The sequence below is a fragment of the Rhineura floridana genome, chromosome 22 (assembly GCF_030035675.1).
Source record: "Rhineura floridana isolate rRhiFlo1 chromosome 22, rRhiFlo1.hap2, whole genome shotgun sequence".
Taxonomy (NCBI): Eukaryota; Metazoa; Chordata; class Lepidosauria; order Squamata; family Rhineuridae; genus Rhineura; species Rhineura floridana.
Window position 1 is genome coordinate 19,810,166 of NC_084501.1, and position 13,329 is coordinate 19,823,494.

Consider the following 13,329-nt stretch of genomic DNA (forward strand, 5'->3'; position numbering starts at 1 on the left):
GACAATACTGAGTTAATGGAACAATGGTCTGACTCAGTAGAAGGCAGCTTCCCATGTTCCAGCATAGTTCTCTCCCTCTCCATTTTCTGCTAAAACCAACCCTGTGAGGTAGCTTTGGCCGAGAGACAGTGACTGGCCAGAGTCACCCACTGAGCTTCACAGCTGAGTGGGCCTGAGCCTCCCTATCCCTGTTTTATATTATATGTTAAAACAACACATGGGATCCTCCGTAGTGCGCCACCAAGCTGCAAGTGTGGCCCATCATTCCTTGTTCTCTCTGCATTTGCATTGGCTTGTAGAATACCATTAACTCCAGCTAGCACCTGCCATAGTATTTGTTGTCTCTCTTGAAAGAGTCATGGCTCAGTGATGGAGCATCCTCTTTGCGTGCAGAAGGCCCCAGGTTCAATCCCCGGCCTCCCCAGGCAGGCCTGACACCTTGGAGAGACGCTACCCCTTATACAGCAGGCCCTCACTTTACGGTGCTTTGCTTTATGGCACTTCGCTAATGTGGCGGTCTCAATTAGACACAATTAGACTAAAGCCCCACTCATACAGCGCTTGTTCCGTTTTTACGGCAATTTTCAGGCTTCGCGGGCCATTCTTTTCAATGAGTTCCACTTTTCAGCGGTTTTCACGTTTTGGCGGGGGTCTGGAACGTAACCTGCCATATGAGTGGGGCCCTACTGTACAGTATACCCAGTTGATCACTGCGCTCCGTGGGTGAGGGCCTCCTGCAGATACCATCTTATCAGGAGGTCTGTTCCACACAACATCAGAAGTGGACTTTTAGTGTAGTGGCACCTACCCTTTGGAACTCCCTACCCTTAAATATTAGACAGGCGCCACTTCTGTTATCTTTTCGGCGCCTACTGAAGACCTTCCTCTTTCAACAAGCCTTTTAAGTAGAGACCTTATCCCAGTCTGCGTCTGTGTTGGAACTGCTTTTTAAGGTTTTTTAAAGATTTTTTTAAAAAAGATGTTTTGTTTTAACATGTTAAAAACAAAGCATCTTTAAAGTTTTTAAGATATTTTAGAGTCTGTTTTTATGATTTTAGAGTGTTTTTAGTGTTTTTGTTTGCTGCCCTGGGCTCCAGCCGGGAGGAAGGGCGGGATATACATGTAACAAGTTAACTTAATTTTTAAATGTTGTTGTAATTGATTTCAGATTGTTCTTATTTTTATATGTTTTTGCTGTATTATATTGTGTGATTTTATTGTATCTTCTGTTCATCGCCCAGAGAGCTATAGCTAGTCGGGCGGTATAAAAGTCTAATAAATAATAATAATAACAACAACAACAACAACAACAAATATATAAATAAATAAATAATACCAGTCAGTGTGACAGCTAGATGGACCAATGGTCTGAGTCGGTATAAGGCAGCTTCCTGTGTTCCTCCAGAATGAGGGGACATACCTATGTGTGATAGACGAATCGAACGAACACATGCTGTCTGTCTGGGATTGTGCCCGTGGTATCAAGCAGGCTGAAATCAAGGTGAGCGCTCCTACTCCTATTTATGGTTTTGATGAATTATTATTATTAATTTATGCCAAAAAATGTAAACCATGCAGGACACAGAAAAACGGGGTCAAGTTACAGGAAGCCAGATTTTGGCTATACCTCAGGAAAACCTTCCTAACTGTTAGAGCTGTATGGCAGTGGAACCAATGACCTAGGGAGGCAGTGGACTCTCCAACATTGGAGGCATTACAGCCACCTGTCGGGGATGCTCTAAGGTGGATTCCTGCACTGAGCAGCGGGTTGGACTTGATGGCCTTCCTTAGAGGCCCCTTCCAACTCTACCGTTCTATGACTCTATGATCCATAATTAAAATATGCAGTGAAACAATCCCATTAAAACACAACACAGCAAAGTGAAAAGTGTCTTTTCTTCAAATCATCAGGGGTGCAGCAAAAAAGGAGGTGATATCTGCTTGTCCCCAGAGGTGTTCTCCCTCCCACATGCACCCATGGTTAAAAAGCACATGGGAGACTTACAATGAATGGCATCATTCTTGTGGGAGTCTTGGGAGGTGCCAAGAGGTCCAGAGGGGCCACATCACCTGGGTACCTCTGGCCTTCTTTGCATCTATGTTGTCCTCCTTCTGCACCTTACAGAGCACCAATGAATCTGTCCTGACAGTGGAGTTCAACCCTCAAGACAGCAGCAACATAATCACCACTGGGAAGTCTCATGTCTATTTCTGGACCTGGAGTGGAAACAGCCTAACGAAGAAACAGGGAATCTTTGGGGTGAGGTGGTGCTGTAGTGGGGAGGGTCCTTGGGGGTCTGAAGGAGAAGAGGACAGTGAGGAAGAAAGGGGGTGGGGAAGGCCCTGAAAGCTAGGCCATAGAGAGGCAGTATGGTCAACCCCAATACCTTCCTCTGCCTGCGTGTGGAAACATGGGCATTAAATGTGGTGTCAGAAAACACCTGGCACATGCTCAGAGGCACCCTTTTTAGCTACCTGCAGACAGTCCCAACAGCAAGTGTATATTTTGGGGGGAGGTCAGCAAAATTTTTCTTCATTGGTAGCAATTTCTCTGCTGTTCTTTTATCCCAGTCCATCATCGATAGTCAAAAGTTTCTCACTGTTTGCATGCCCTGCCTGTCTTTAGATGGTTAGCTGTTTTGCCAAGATAATCCTTCTGTTTCCTTCTCCCTGTGCAACTCCTAGTGCACATGCTAAAACCCTTCTCATTAAATTTATATGCTGGCCTTCCAATCAAAATATCTAAAAACAGTTCCAATAGAGATGCAGACCAGGAAAGATCTCTGCTTAAAAGGTTTGTTGATAGCTATAGTAGCATGAGCTGACTTCAGCATTTTACCCTGGGTAGAATTTAAATACTGCTTCCTGCAACTTTGAGCTGTGAGACTGAACCTGCTTCTGCCCCAGCCATTGTTGTACCAACATCTCCCCTTCCGGATCTTTCCAGAAATACAAGAAACCCAAGTTCATCCACTGCTTTGTGTTTGACACCAACGGCAATGTGCTTACCGGAGACTCAGAAGGCAACATCATCACTTGGGCCAGGGTGCCTGCTGACATCCGTACACTGGGCAAGGGGGCTAAAGGTATGCAAAGGTGAATGATACCTCAGGAGGTGGTGGGCTGGACAGCATTCAAGAGGCAGCTGGACAGCCACCTGTTGGGTATGCTTTAAGGTGGATTCCTGCATTGAGCAGGGGGTTGGACTCGATGGCCTTAGAGGCCCCTTCCAACTCTACTATTCTATGATTCTGTAGCAGACCAAGGTCTGGGAGGTTGGCTGCTTGCGTGTCGCCACGAAAGAGGATGCCGATTTACATAAAATTTACATGTGCTAATCTATATGTGCAGATGCAAATTTAGAAACAATTACTGTAATTTAAATAGAAATATGATACAGAGGAAAATTAACGACTACGTACACACCATACATTTAAAGCACATGGCTTCTCCCAAAGAATCCTGGGAACTTGTTGGTTAAGGGTGCTGGGAACTGTGGCTCTGTAAGGGGTAAATCCTTGTTGCTGTTCTTGTTATTTATTAGATTTAATAGTCACTTCTTACCCGAAGGTCTCCAAGCAACGTACAACACTGTTAAAAACCAAAAACAAACATAGCAACATTAATACATCATACCATAAAACAAAATAATTAAACAGCCACCCCCCCTTAATAGCTACAGACAGCTTTGACAGCACGCTAATGCTAAATAAACTAAATTTCCCAGGATTCTTTGGGGAAAACCATGTGCTTTAAATGTACGATGTGTGTGCAGCCTAAGACGGTGACCAAGTGTGCCTGCTCAGTTTGCTGTCCAGGTGCTCACTATCGATGGGCAACTTCAAGGCCTTTCCTGCTCCCCCTTCTTAGGGTTCTTTATTTTTAAACCAGACTTGGACTAGACAGACCTTCAAGTAGAGAACTCCTTCCAGCAGCGGTCGGCAGGACAGAGCGGTGGCATTTACCTGACCTTTTATACCTGGCATCGCTACAGCTTACTAGATAGGGCGAGGTGGCAAGGTCAGTATGGTGCAAAGGCATTTGCACTGCTGCAACCTCACTGCCACCTTGCCTCTCCCCGTTCCAGTCATCTGCAGCGATGGTGGTGATGGGAGGTTAGCTAAGTGCTGCTGTCAGGCCAACTGCTACTGATTCCTTCATATAGAGGCCTGTCCTCTGTGAAGTAGGCCGAATGGCCATCATAGGGTCTGTTTGGAAGAGCAGGATGTTGGCCCATTAAGGATTTACCCCCACCCATGCCCAGCTCTTAGGGAAGGGAATTTAAGCTGAGGGCCATAACTCAGGGACGAGTACATTCTTTGCATACAGAAAGAAGCCTACCATCTCCCTTTAGCAGACCCGGGAAAGACCTCCACATGAGATACAGAGAGGTGCTACCAGTCAGAGTAGGCAACAGTGGGCTAGATGGAGCACTGGCCTGAGCCAATATAAGGCAGTTTCCTACATTCATATGCGCAGCATTAAGGAGGTGACTTGCATAGCTCAGCGGCAGAGCACAGGCCTTGCCTGCAGAAGGTTCCTGATTCAATCCAGTATCTCCATTAAAAAGAAAAAGGATTTCAGGCAGCAAAGAGCTCTTTCTGCCCACGGCCTTGGAGAGCTGCTGCCAATATGGGTAGGTAACACTGGGCTTGATGGACCAGCAATCTGACACAATATAAGGCAATGTCATATGTTCATGTCCATTTTAAGAGGCAGCCCCTTTGAAATTTAACAATGCAGCAGCCGCTCAGCTCGGTGGTGGTGGAGCAGCTCCTTTGCATGCAGAAGGCTCAGTCCCCAAAGGCATCTCCCGGTAGGACTGGGAGAGGCCCCTGTCTGGAAGCTCTGGAGAGCCACTCCTGCCAGTCAGCGCAGACAGTACTGAGCTAGATGGACCAATGGATCTGACTTGGTACGAGGCAGCTTTTCCTGCACTCCTATGAAGAGGCCTCTGTCAGGGAATCTGGCACCGGTCCCCATGCCCTGCCATTAAAAGGGATAAAAACTGGACAGAGATGTGATGGAGGGATCCCAAAGTGCCCTCTTTATCTCCCCTTGCAGAGACGTACCAGATCAGCAAGCAGACGCGGGCCCATGAAGGCAGCATCTTTTCCCTCTGCCTGTGCCGTGATGACTCGGTGCTCAGTGGGGGTGGCAAAGACCGGCGCCTGGTCCAGTGGAGTCGCAGCCTCTCCCTGCTGCAGGAGGTGGAGGTAAGGGAGGCAACCAAATCAGGGCAGAAACTGTTAAGCGATCACTTGCTGTAGGTCCTGCCTTTCCGCCACTCTACTTAAAGCGGCTTTAGCAGGGCTGGGAAGGCTTTGCCTGGGTATACACCCTACATTTTGAAGCACACGGCTTCCCCCAAAGAATCCTGGGAATGGTAGTTTGTTAAAGGTGCTGGGGATTGCAGCTCTGTGAGGGGTAAACTACAGTTCCCAGGATTCTTTGGGGGAAGCCACAAGCTTTAAATGCACAGTGTGTGTGCAGCCATTGATCTGGGGCTAACTTGAGCCTGCGATCCCAAAAGCCAGGGGTTTAGCCCTGGAACTTGCAAAGTTAATCTTATGATTTTTTAAAAAAACTGATCCGATGTGTTTATCTGACTTTATTTTTGCAAGCTGCTCTGAGGCCATCTCTGATGGGAGAAAAATGATATATGTAGATAAAATAAATAAAACAATAAAATGAAAATAATTCTAGTCAATTCATTTCTGCAGATTTTTTTTTAATGATCCTGAAGCTCCACCCACCATGGGCTTGTGGCCCTCAGAATGTTGCCCAGAAAGGAATGTGGCCCATGGGTTGATGAATCGGTTAAACGCGATGCAGCCAAGCTTTACAACATCTGCTTTTTCCTCTGTTCAGATTCCGGAGCAATTTGGTGCCGTGCGCACCATTGCCGAGGGCGATGGTGGGGAGCTGCTGGTAGGGACCACGCGCAATGCCCTGCTCCGGGGGAGCTTGGCAGATGGCTTCAGACCCATCATCCAGGTAAAGAGGGGCTTGCCTGTTTGCAGGGCCTCCTCTGTAGCTGCCCCTTCCTCCTTCAGCCGCTGCTCAGCTCTCTTCCTTTGCAGGGGCACACGGACGAACTGTGGGGGCTGGGCACTCACCCTTCGCGGGACCTTTTTGTCACCTGCGGCTACGACAGGCAGCTCTGCATGTGGGATGGTGGGGAGCACACGCTGGCTTGGAGTGTCATGCTGGAGGTAACTGTGCTCAGAGCGGGGACAGGGTGGGGGGAGGAATGTGCAGCATGGCCAAGGCAGTACTTCACACAGAGAGAGAGAGAGAGAGAGAGAGAGAGAGAGAGAGAAATTGCTGAGGGTCTTGGTGGACAACCCAATTATTTTTTTCTGCTTGTTCTAGCAATTGCCAAGTGTTGTGTTAGGTACATTATGTTTTTTAATTATATTTCCTTTATTTCTTATAGATTTTTTTATTGTTATCACGACTTGCACTCCAAAGAACTTACACAACATCAGCTTGGTTCAGTTCAGTTTCAGTTCAGTTCATAACACAACATAAGAAACAGCAGAAGCAATACCAATAAAACTCAATATTAGCCGTGCAATAGATGTGCAGTCTCCCATCTTCAGTTGCAAATCCGCCGACATGCCGTGGGCCACCTGAAGGAAACTCATGGACCACTGGTAGTCCGTGGCTCACAGTTTGGGAACCCTTGGCCTATGGACAGAGATAATAGGTATAGTGGGATACGTGGTACTGTTCTGTGCAACATAAGAAACTAAGAACCCTGTTGCTGGATCAGACCGGTGGCCCATCTAGTCCAGCAACCTGTTCTCACGGTGGCCAACCAGATGCCCCCAATGGGAAGCCCACAAGCAGGACCGGAGCAAACAGCAACTCCCCACTTGCGAATCCTAGCAACTGGCATTCGGAGGCAAGCTGCCTCCCAGAGAGGAAGAAGAACATAGCCCTCATGGCTAGTGGCCAGTGATAGCCTTATCCTCCACAAATTTGTCTGAGCCTCTTTTAAAACCTCTCTCCTCTTTCCACATGATGTGAGCAGTTTCATTTCATCATCATTTCATTTCATCATCATTTCATTTCATCATTTTATTTGTATGCCGCCTTTCCACATAAAATTGTGCTCAAGGCGGCTTACAGCAAGGTGAACAAAAATACATCTCAAAAACAATTGCAAAAACAATTTCCTAATAACAAAAAATAATAAAACAGTGACATAACAAATATAATAAGCAAAAACAACTTTTCAACATTATGAACATAATAAAACAATCTTTAAAAACAAAGAAGTAACCATTAACACCCCAAGCCCCTAAAGAAAACCATTTACTATATCTCCTACAAGACTTCATTATTCAGAGTGGAGGCTTGTTTTGTATCGGCACAGTCTCTTTGTAAGCAGAGGTGTGGACTCCAAAGTGTGTAGGCTTCCAAAGTCACAGAAGAGGCAGGGCAGGTGGTCTCCCAGGCTGGCAGAGCTTCTGCAGAGAACTCCTTACCAGACAAGGTCTCAGCAGAGGCACAGTCTTTGTCAGCAGAGGTGTAGACTCCTCCCCTTCAACACAGGTGTAGGCTTCCAAAGGCTGTTTCTTGAGGCCAGGGGGTGGAATCAACAGTCAAAAAAAAATACTGTTAGACCCACTCTGAAATTTTATGATTTTTTTCAGATCTCAGTACCAGTTACCTGCCAAAACTGGTTGTCAATACTGCAATGTGTGTCAAATGCGACACAGGATTAAGATGAACTTAAAATTCCCTGCTTTGTTCACACAGAATAGCACCATGTCCAGTTTGGCATCCAGTTTAGTATCAATCATCAGAGAGCTAATGTGGTCCCTCTTTTTCTCTGTTCCCTAGGAGACAGGGCTCTGTGCTGACTTCCATCCCAGTGGGAAAGTGGTCACAGTGGGGCTCAGCACTGGACGGTAACTACTTCGCTCCCCCTTCCCCAGATCTTGCACCATTGGAAAGGCAACCCAGTATAAGTAAGGGATGCCGATTTCTTTTCTGGCCTTGAGAATTGGGACCGGAGGGGGGGGGAGCTTCACCTGTTGAGTTTATGAATGTGAAACAGAAATTCAACAGGTGAAACTCCCCCCCCTTCCCAATTCCTAGCATGCAGGTGGTGGTGGGGAAAATTCATCTGGTTAAACTCCAGCTCCTTGTGTGGCTGCTAAAGGCCAGAAAAGAAGGGTGTTCTTTTGCGTGGTCACTAGTCTCTGAGGGTGTTTTTCCTCTAACAGGTGGGTCGTGCTGGACACGGAGACGCAGCAAGTGTTGTCGGGCTACACGGATGGGAACGAGCAGCTCTCTGTGGTGCGCTATTCGCCAGGTTAGGCCATTCCTTGCTTTTTCAGAGGTTGCGAAGTTTCCACATAGGAAGCTGCCTTATACCAAATCAGACCATTGGTCCATCTTGCTGAGTATTGTCTGGCAGAGGCTCTCCGGGGTTTCAGACCGGGGAGGTTCCCAGCCCTACCTGGAGATGCCATTGGGGATTGAACCAGGGACCTTCTGCATACCAAGCAGATGCTCTGAGCTATGGCTTCTTCCCCCTTTCCTGCTGGATGGTTTGTTTTTCTGCCCTCCTTCCCGCTCTGACTCTGATCTTTTCTTCTTTACCAGATGGGGAGTTCTTGGCCATTGGCTCTCATGACAACTTTATTTATATATACAGCGTAGAGGAGAGTGAGCATAAATATACCCGCTTTGGCCGCTGCACAGTGAGCATACCATTTGTTTGTTAACCATTTCTATGAAACCATAGTTTGCTAGAGCCAGAAAGAGCCACGAGCTCAAGCGTCCCCCTCTTTCCCCCACCCTTTCTCTCAAGGAACATGGCTTGAGAGGAGATCCTCATGGTATCCCACTTCCTTGTGACATCTGCACCAAAGAGCTAAGATTGCAAACCTTGGTTTAATCCTTGGATTATACATAGCCAGCTGTTAAACCACAGTCTCCTGGTTTGGACATTTAGCAGCGCAGGGACAGCTAGTCATAGCTGCATCAGAATCACTGGTGTGCGCGCATGTGGGCAGGAGGTTAAAGCCTCCACTACTCAGTGATCCCAAAGAAGCCCAAATTGCTGTCCGCACCTGCCGTTTGTTTCCTTGCTTTGCTCTGTCAGCTGCTTTGAGATCTTCAGTCACAGAGCAGCTAATAAGCCCCTGAAATAAATAAAGTAAGGCAGAACCAGACTAGATGCATCCTAATCTGCATACTTTCTCTCCCTGCACTACAGGGACATTCCAGTTTCATCACACATCTGGACTGGTCCAAGGATGGGAAATTCATCATGTCCAATTCAGGGGACTATGAAATCCTATACTGTAAGTTCTGTGCGCGAGCAGGAGGGGAAAGGGGGTTGCATATGCGCTTAAGGCGAAAAGCCTTCTGCATTGCAAACCCACCCCAGATCTTCTGCCCTGAAGTGCATTGTGTGGTCATTCCTTTAGCTACCAGCGTATGGAGCTCTTGCTTCATTTCTGCTGTTAGGAACACGGGTTAAGGAAACAGGAAACTGGGAAGAGAGAAATGGACGGTCCTAACCTTTCGCTTAATCCTGAGAAATGTTAGTTGCTCCCACAGGGCGGTTTGGTTTCTGGTCCCTTGCACCTGGCCTCTTTATTGAGCATTCAGTTTGACTTGTTTGTGGAAAGCATAGATGACACAAAGCAAGTGTTATCGCACACTTTCCATTGCATTTCTTGTCACTTCCCTTATTGCAAAAAAGTCCGCTGGATGGACGGGTGACAGCAAGTCAACTTTAATTGTACAACCTGAGTTTGTCAGTATGCGACTGAATCCCACTTGAAAAGAATAGCCTCAGCCTCTCTCTTGGCAACAGTCTGATACCCTCTGCAAAGTTAACATTTGCTTTCGTGTGTGTCATAATCAGGGGATGTGGCCGGGGGTTGCAAGCTGCTGAGGAATCGCTTTGAGAACAGGGACCGGGAATGGGCCTCGTACACCTGCGTGCTGGGCTTTCATGTTTTTGGTGAGTTTGGAGGCAAGATCGGAGATACAGACTCCCTCCACTGGTTTTACTGGGAAGCTAACCCGCCTGGCTCCAGCAAAAGGGCAAACCTAGGAGATGAGGAGGAGCACGGAAGCTGCCTTATACTGAGTCAGCTCATTGGTCCATCTTGCTCAGTACTGCCTACACTGACTGGCAGCAGCTGTTCAGGGTGTCAGGCAGGGAACGTTCCCAGCCCTGCCTCGAGATGCTTGGGACTGAACCAGGAACCTTCTGCATGCACAGCCCGTGCCCTGTCACTGCATCATGACCCCTCCACTTAGAATTCTGGCTTTAATCTCATTTTGTTCTCCTCATTACTCCTTCCATAACCCCCTCTCTCTTTCCATCGTCCACAGGGGTCTGGCCTGATGGGTCAGATGGCACCGACATCAACGCTCTTTGCCGCTCCCACAACGAGCGGGTGGTGGCTGTCGCGGACGATTTCTGCAAGGTGCACCTCTTCCAGTACCCTTGCGCCAAGCCCAAGGTAGCAAGGAGTGGGGTGAAGTGGTATCAATGGCAAGAGGGTGGTCACAGACAAAAATGCATTCAGATCTTAGCTGGGCAGGGGCGTGGGGGCGAGGACAGAAGCCCTGTCTTCTGATCACCGTTCCAGACCTTGATTTATTTCCTTATCTTCAGAGGGCAGCACCCAACACTTTCAAACGTTAGTCCAGAGCTGTGTGATGTGCATGTTGCTAATGGTCATGCGAGCTAGAAACTTGGAACAGGACAGAGAGAAAGCTGAGATTCCAGGAAGCCCTGTTGTAAATTCTGCACTGTGTGCCACAGTTGCAAAGAGAGTATGCCAGGCATTTTTGGTGCCCAACACAAAATGTTACATTTGGTGCTGCTCCGCCCAGTCTGAAGACTGAATCTTGTTGAATCGGGGCCCTCGCAACCCAGTCTAGTGGTTTATGGAGCACAAGCAGGGCTACATTCATATTCCTGCTACTGGGCCACTCACCTCCCTTTACTCAGGGTCAGTGGAGGCTGGTGGCTCTGATGTCAGTGGGGCAGTGAATCCGTTCAAGGGTGCAGTCCAAACTTTGAAGCATCTTGGACAGCTCTTTGAAAGTTCGGCCTAAAATCTGGAGGGGATTCACTGCCTCACTGACATTGGAGCTACCAGCCTCCACTAGCCAGGGTTAAGGACATTTCTGGGCCCAAAGGTGTCTAGCACAGACAGCCACTCTCATTGGACTTCAACTCCCATCCTCCCTGCTGGCTGGGGCTGATGGGAGTTGTAGTCCAACATCATCTGGAAAGCATTACGTTGGTTCCCCCTTAAAGGTTCCTTTGACGACAGCATCCTTTCTCCACGTTGACACTTTTTTCACAGGCACCAAGTCATGTCTACGGGGGCCACGGGAGCCACGTCACCAACGTGCGCTTCATGTGCAACGACGGCCACCTCATCTCTATGGGGGGCAAGGACACCAGCATCTTCCAGTGGCGAGTGGTAGGCGGCAGCCTTCCCTGCAGCCGTTCTCTCTCTTCTGCCTCAGTCTCCTCGCAGGATGCCAGGGTCAGCACCTGAAGAAATCCAAACCCGACATGACGACAAAGCCTTTGTGAGAGAGGAGGGTGAGGGATGACCTTCCTTCCCCGTGACTCATTCTTGTGGACTGAGCGCTCAGGTGGACGGATCCGCTGGAAGGCCAACTTAATTTCCTTTGGCTAACAATGTGATTTGCTTTATTAGCATAAGGGTGAGATCAGCCAGGATAACAAGCAATCCTAGGCTCAGGATAACAGGCATTGTGAAGGAAAATGTCTCAGCTATTGTATGTGAAAGAAGGTGAAGACTTTTGTTCGTTGCCTCTCTGAAATGGAAGATTTTGGAGGCAAGGACTGCTTTGAGTGGTGGTGAAGTGGGGCCATAGAATTGGGGAATGTCCAATTTGGGGGATGTTTCCTCTTAACTTCACCAATGTCGACGGCCTTCTCCCCTATGAGCCTTAAAGATGCTGGATTCTGGATAAGTCCAGAAAAGATGGCTGAATGGGTCTCTTTGCATCCACACACCCCTCCCTTCCTGCAACCCTTCAGTACTTCGTTTACATTCCTAGTGATTCTGGCAGAGGCTGGACATGATAGTAAATAGCAAGCACCAAGAAAGGCCTTAACACTGTGAGAGATGCAGAGAAATAAACCTTTGCAACCAGAGTTTTTATGTTCCATGTCTCTTTTTTTTTCCCCTGGACTTGCATTTGTGGGTGGATAGGGCAAGGACTGCAGCCGGATTTTGTGGCCTAGCTGGTAACTATGGTTACCCAACAACCCAGGGTAACCTGCAACATAATACTTCTGCTCCCAGGGACACCAGTGTGTGTTGGGGCTCATTTTTAATGGGGGGGGGAATGAGAGAAAACAATTGTTTTAGAATTGCAGCCTCGGCGGTCGATTTTGAAACGTACATGTAGTCAAAGAACAAGCATATGCCCCATAAGCGGCTAAACAAATAGGAGAAGATGAATGCCTAGAGTAGACCCAACTCAGAGTGGGGCAAGAAGTGTTTCCTGTTGTGTATGTGGTTTCAGAAACAACCTTTGAAGATTACGATATTGCTTATTAAAAGACAAAAGCGCTTTTGGCAAGAAAGTCTTGTACAGTAGCGCCTTCAAATACAAAGGCCACATCCACACCATACCTTTAAAGCAGTATCCTACCACTTTAAAAACATGCATGGCTTCCCACAAAGCATCATGAGAAGTGTAGCTTGTTAAGGGTGCTGATTGGTCTTAGGAGACCCTTATTCCCCCTCACAGAGCTAAGCTTTCCAGTTCCCTGGGAAAAAGGACTGCTTGTTGAACCACTCTGGGAATTGTTCCCAGGATGCTTTGGGGGAAGCCATGACTCTTAAAGTAAAATAATACGTACTGCTTTAAATGTAGAGTGCAGATGTGGCCTAATAATTTTTTTTTGCATAATCTTGCATAGAAACACAGAGTTGGAAAGGACCTCAAAGGTCTTCTAGTCCTGCCCTTTGCTAGTGCAAGAAATCTACTACTACAGCATCCCTGATAGATTCAGTCTCTGCTTAAAAAAAATTGATGGGAAAGCCACCGCTTGCCGAAGCAGTTGTTACACTGCTGAACATCTCCAACAAACACAAAGTTTGTGTTGGTTAGCCCTGTACAATCAATGTACATAGCATTTACATTGAAACAAAACAACTCCAAAAACACTTTTTTAAAAAGAGCCTTGAAGACATTAAAAAAAAGAAAAATATTGTTTTTAAAAAAGGTTTAAAAACATATTAAAAAACCATTCCAACACAGATGCAGACTGGGTAAGGTCTCAACTTAAAA

At 47.3% G+C, this 13,329-nt stretch overlaps 1 protein-coding gene across 3 annotated transcripts in view; it reads left to right on the forward strand.

The window, feature by feature from the left end:
- The window catches only part of EML3 (EMAP like 3), a 35,469-nt gene extending 23,285 nt beyond the window's left edge, over positions 1-12,184 (forward strand). For 2 of the 3 annotated variants that reach the window (XM_061605668.1, XM_061605667.1), the window contains exons 12-24: positions 1,406-1,501; positions 2,126-2,260; positions 2,948-3,086; positions 5,065-5,216; positions 5,872-5,997; positions 6,084-6,215; positions 7,855-7,922; positions 8,241-8,329; positions 8,623-8,720; positions 9,239-9,326; positions 9,896-9,994; positions 10,372-10,502; positions 11,358-12,184. In XM_061605668.1, coding sequence (XP_061461652.1) covers positions 1,406-1,501; positions 2,126-2,260; positions 2,948-3,086; positions 5,065-5,216; positions 5,872-5,997; positions 6,084-6,215; positions 7,855-7,922; positions 8,241-8,329; positions 8,623-8,720; positions 9,239-9,326; positions 9,896-9,994; positions 10,372-10,502; positions 11,358-11,555 — 1,551 coding nt within the window. In that variant the 3' untranslated portion in view covers positions 11,556-12,184. The remainder of the gene's footprint in view (positions 1-1,405; positions 1,502-2,125; positions 2,261-2,947; positions 3,087-5,064; positions 5,217-5,871; positions 5,998-6,083; positions 6,216-7,854; positions 7,923-8,240; positions 8,330-8,622; positions 8,721-9,238; positions 9,327-9,895; positions 9,995-10,371; positions 10,503-11,357) is intronic. The other variant, XM_061605669.1, reaches the window with a different exon arrangement.
- Positions 12,185-13,329: the final 1,145 nt, after the last annotated feature.